The 5,248-nt window shown below is 39.5% G+C and overlaps 1 protein-coding gene across 1 annotated transcript; it reads left to right on the top strand.

Moving 5' to 3' along the window:
* Positions 1 to 784: 784 nt before the first annotated feature.
* LOC128400447 (olfactory receptor 13H1-like) lies at positions 785 to 1,714 on the top strand. Its single transcript, XM_053362635.1, has one exon. The coding sequence runs from the start codon at positions 785 to 787 to the stop codon at positions 1,712 to 1,714; it is 930 nt and encodes a 309-aa protein (XP_053218610.1).
* Positions 1,715 to 5,248: the final 3,534 nt, after the last annotated feature.

Raw genomic sequence — 5,248 nt, 5'->3', positions numbered from 1 at the left:
TTAAGCAACATTCATTTATTTATTTTCTTAAGAAAAGGTAAATAATTAATACTTTATAATAATTTTATTTTAACTATATTTACATCTTTATTAATCTTGTCTATAAATTTGAGTAAGTTTTTTCGTTTTTCGTTTACCAAAAATGCATTTTTGTTTTTGTTTTTTATATAACACATTTATAAACTTAAAAAGCCCTAAACAAATACATTTTGGATTACATTTTATTGCTTTCAAAGTATTGTTTTTCATAATTTAATCAATAATCTCCTACACTCACTTGAATAAAAAGAATGCATGCAAATAATTATACAATGTGAATTATTTTTCCTATGATACTTGAAGAGAAGTACCGTACTTTTTGCTCTATAAGACTCACTTTTTCCCTCCTAAAAAGTAAGGGGAAATGTGTGTGCATCTTATGGAGCGAATGCAGGCTGCGCAGCTATCACAGAAGCCAGAACAGCAAGAGAGATTGCTGCTTTCACTGTGCAGCGTTCCCTCTTGCTGTTCTGGCTTCTGAGATTCAGAATATTTTTTTTCTTGTTTTCCTCCTCCAAAAACTAGGTGCGTCTTGTGGTCTGGTGCGTCTTATAGAGTGAAAAATATGGTAATATTTTCACGCTAACTTTCTGATTAAATAAAATAAATAATGCATCATAAGAAAAAGTCATCCTCCCCTCTGACTGAAAGGCTTACTTGCATAACATTTTTGTAATTTGACCGTGGCCTTGATTTAGATTAATTCCTTTCTCTATGTCTTTGCAGATAATACTGAATTCAGGATATGGAAGAGGAAAATGAGACGACAGTGACTGAGTTTGTCCTTATCGGCTATTCTGGTAGACCAAAGACAAGGATAGGATTACTCGTTTTCATAACTGTTGTGTATTCTATAACAGTGGTGGGAAATGGCCTCATCATCTTGGTGATTGCAGGTGATCCTCGACTGCACAACCCCATGTACTTTTTCCTCAGTAACCTTTCCCCCCTTGACATTGTATATTCAACATCTTCAGTCCCACAGTCCATTGCAAACCTTCTGGTAGACAAGCCCACCATGTCCTATACAATGTGTTACTTGCAAATGAGCATTAGTGTTGGCTTGGGTGTGACTGAATGCTTCCTTTTGGCCATCATGGCTTATGATCGGTATATAGCCATTTCCAGTCCACTACATTACACACTAATAATGAGCAGGAAGTTTTGTATTCAGTTAGCAGCTGGGACATGGACAAGTGGCATATTCTTGGGGGTAATCCCGATTTATACCATGCCAGCTCGCTTTTGTAAACAAAATGTGATTGACCATTTGACATGTGAACTCAAAGCAGTTTTGAAGTTGGTTTGCTCAGATACTTCCATGAACCAACTGGTGATGTTCTTAACTGGCATTCTTACCTTGCTTGCCCCCTTTGCCTTTATCATTTTCTCATATTTGCGTATTGTTGTGGCAATTCTGAGAATTCATTCATCAGGTGGGAGACTGAAGGCTTTCTCCACATGTGCATCCCACTTGACAGTAGTAACAATCTTCTATGGCACTGCTATATTCTCGTATCTCCGACCACAAACTAAAAGTACCCATGAATTAGACAAGATAATTTCTGCCTTCTATGGAATTGTGACTCCCATGTTAAATCCACTCATATATACACTCAGGAATCAGGAAGTAAAAGGAGCATTAAAAAGACTTGTGGGAAGAAAAGAGAAATAATAATTAAAAAATGAGCATAGAGATATAGTGAACAGAATTAAGTTCTCATAGGTGCTGCTACTTTTGAACAAGCCTTTATCCACTGGTATGTTCTACTTGATTGTGATAAAAAAAATATTCAACGGCACCACTATATTCTATTATTTTCTACCCCCTAGTTAAATCTACTGGGGATGTAGAATTAAGCTTATGTTGTGCAATGATCTCTGCAAGTGCGATTGAATTTTCCTTTCTTCTCTCCCCATGCTTTTTCCACACTTCTCCCAGTTGACTCTGAAGGATTGGGGATGATACTAAGCAAGTTTCTGGGGTGCACAGGGGAAGGAGAGGTTGGGACTTGCAAAAGTTGTTCCAGTCATGCAGTGATTGAGGTCACAACCATACCATATATTAAAAGCACATTGCTTCCCTCAAAGAAACATGGTAATTGTAGTTCCATTTCACTTGCAGTAGGACCCACTGAGCATAGTGGGCCTTACTACTAATTGAATAAGCATGCACACAATTGCACTGTAAATTAATTAGAAGTGGACTTATAATGTTGGTTGTGAGTACTAACAACCTTATGTACTTTTTTCACAACCTTATGTACTTTTTTCACAACCTTATGTACTTTTTTCCTCATGAACTCTCCTTCTCTTGTAGCTAATATTTTTCACCTTTCAGAGCACAGTTTCTAGAAAACCTGTAATTTCATTTGTCAAATGTGTTGCTCAAATAACCAGGGTGCTTTTCTAGGGCATAGCTCAAAGCAGTCAGAGATTATAAACATTTATGACCACTATGCTTCTTTCTGTCCTTTATTTTCCTGTGTTATATATTCAATATGAATGTAAGAATCAGAAACAGATGGTACAGGACTCAAGGACATGCCTTCTTGCTATGACTGGTTCTATGTCAGTCAATGAAGTCTAATATTTATGGGCACCATACTTCTGAGGCTCTTGCACTTCTAAATCTCATATCTCAGTTGGTAAGCTGCTTGTTTTTCATGCTTCTCCCCCTTCTTATTTCCCAATCCTTCCATTTTAACTCATGGAGAAGTAATTGAAACTTGTAAAAGAGCTTGGAATTAGAATATGGTTACTCAGTAGCATTCTTCAGAGGTCCATGCCTATGTGATTAGATTTTTGCAAGAAGGAGAGTGGGGGAAAGTCCATCTGCCCTGTTCCTTCATTGAATTCTAATCACGCAAAGCGTGTTCTCCCTAAAATGAGAGCACGGGTTGCAGTGTGGGCTGCCAAGCCAGCCCTCTGTTGCCAGGGAGGTTAATGGTTATTGCCTGGTGCAATGATTGGCTGACTAGGTTGCTGGGGCAAATTGCTTGTAGCAAATTGATGGGTGGGACCATAGTCTTTAAATATTGGGGCACTCTGGCTTTTGCTTTCTCTTTAGCAGAGTGCATCAGATTGCCCGCCCGCCCGCCCTGTGTTCTGGTTGACCTTGCTTTGCCTGTCATGGGGTCGTCTGCCTTGGGGCAGGGGCCTAGTAGGAATTTTACCATTTGGCTGATTGGCTGGTGCCACATGGTTTTTGCCTACTACTTAGCAATTCGTCACAACTTGTAAGGTTGCGGTTAGGCATTGGTTATAAAAAGCTGGTGGTGGAGGGCTCAGGATAGGCTGTGCCTACCCCTCCAATGGTGCGCGAAGGGAATTCCGTTAAAGGAATCCTGGGGCTTGCCATGATTTTGTCCAATCCCTGAAATGGGACCAGGGCTGGCAAGCCTTGGGGAGCTGGTTGGGTGAGCGGTGAGGGCTGTCGCTCAGCTCAACTGATCCCCAACATTGTCTTTCCCTTCACTGGTTTCCGATGGAGTTTGGAATGTCAGTTCTGTCCCAAGCGGGGGGACAGATAGTCATAACCAATGTCTAAGCAACCACTCACAGATTTTGTATTTTAATAAAGTTGTGGCCAAAATAGTGCCCAAAAACCTTAAATTTAAATTACGTGTGTTTTGTGAATTATTTTGAGGGGTGGCTTGGGGACCTACACACGCAACTATATATCATTTCATGAACTGGGAGCTGAAATACTTTGGGGAGATTACTCTGCTCTCCACACAGTTTAGAATCCTGGGCTGTAATGGTCCTAAATCACAGTGGAGCCTACTAGGGATGTTGAAGATGTGGAAATGGCTGATATTCCCATATTCATCCTGTGTCCAGAACAGAAATCAATCAACCCAGTGACTAGAAATCGGTAATAACTGTTGTTATTTAATGACACTGTGCAATGGACATGTAATGTATGACATCCCCTGCTGTTTAATTTGTGTGTCCCCCCCCCCCGCCCTTTGCATTGACAATAAATGCTGTGGAAATAAAGTATGTTATTTATGTAAATTTGTAACATACATAAATGAAGTTTTAAAAATTATGTAAATTGCATTGAATAGTGAATGAGACAAATAAAATTGACCCCTAGAGCCAACATAACAGATTCCAAGCTATGATAAAGCCCGTCATCTACACACTCAGAAATCGGGAAGTAAAAGGAGCATTAAGAAGACTTGTGGGAAGCAGAAAGGTGCCACAGTAAAAGTATATTTAAAAAGGGAGCAATGCTTTACTGGACCTGTTCTGATCATATTGCTAATAAAAGATTCTTGCAAATCTAGTTGACTCGTCAAAGGTAAACATTTTTAGGTAGAAGTATCTCCATCCATGTCATTCGGTGGCCAACCTATTCAAATTCTAAGGAAATGTATGTAGATAAAGGGAATTTGGAAATCAGCTCATCATGAAATGAAACAGTGAGGGGGATGAGTTTGGAACTGCTGTGAAACACAGGAACATTGAAAGTCACCTTATACAAGCTCAGACCACTGATCCATGTGGTTCGGCATTGTCTTCCTTGACTGGTAGCAGATTTCCAGGATTTCAAGCAGGGAAATTTGCAACCCTACCTGGAGGTGTTGGGAAATATTTCGTGTACAATGTACTCTACTGCTGTGTTATGGACCACCCCCACATATAACACACTAGATTTCTTTATTTTTCTTTGCAATATGAACAGGTACAGATGAAACTCTGTATTGCATGAGTGTTCTTGAGGCTGCTGAATCAATGAGGCTCCTGGGGCTATGTACCCAAGGGAATGCAGAATAAGAATGTAAACTAACTAAGGAAAAAAACTGAGAGAAGGGCTTTTCTTTCCAAGAACATATATCTACTGCCTTCTGCAATGCCCTTCTCTCTACTGGGAACATTTGGAACTTTCCAAGGATCAGAAATTGATACTCTATTAATGCAACCCTTTATCCTGTGTACCCATAATGTTATAAAACCTTTTCAGATTAAGGATCCACCTTTACTTCAATAATAATTTTTCAACCTGCTTCTTATTTATTTATTTTTTACCTTTCATAAAAGACTGCTCTGGAGGGCCATCTTGGGTCTGGATGTGAACCCTGAGTGGATCATGATCCACCAGGTGAAGACCAGTGGTTAAAAAATGTCAACTCTCAGTTTAATAACAAATGCTGATGGAGGACACCCAAAATGCTTTGAGGGTCAAAGGCGTTTGAAGGTA

Source organism: Podarcis raffonei, chromosome 13 (assembly GCF_027172205.1).
Source record: "Podarcis raffonei isolate rPodRaf1 chromosome 13, rPodRaf1.pri, whole genome shotgun sequence".
Lineage (NCBI taxonomy): Eukaryota > Metazoa > Chordata > Lepidosauria > Squamata > Lacertidae > Podarcis > Podarcis raffonei.
The sequence above is the reverse complement of the archived record's forward strand: the minus strand, read 5'-3'. Positions and strand labels throughout refer to the sequence as shown.

Coding starts and splice junctions, on each gene's coding strand:
- LOC128400447 (XM_053362635.1), top strand. CDS start 785: ATGGAAGAGGAAAATGAGACGACAGTGACTGAGTTTGTCCTTATCGGC.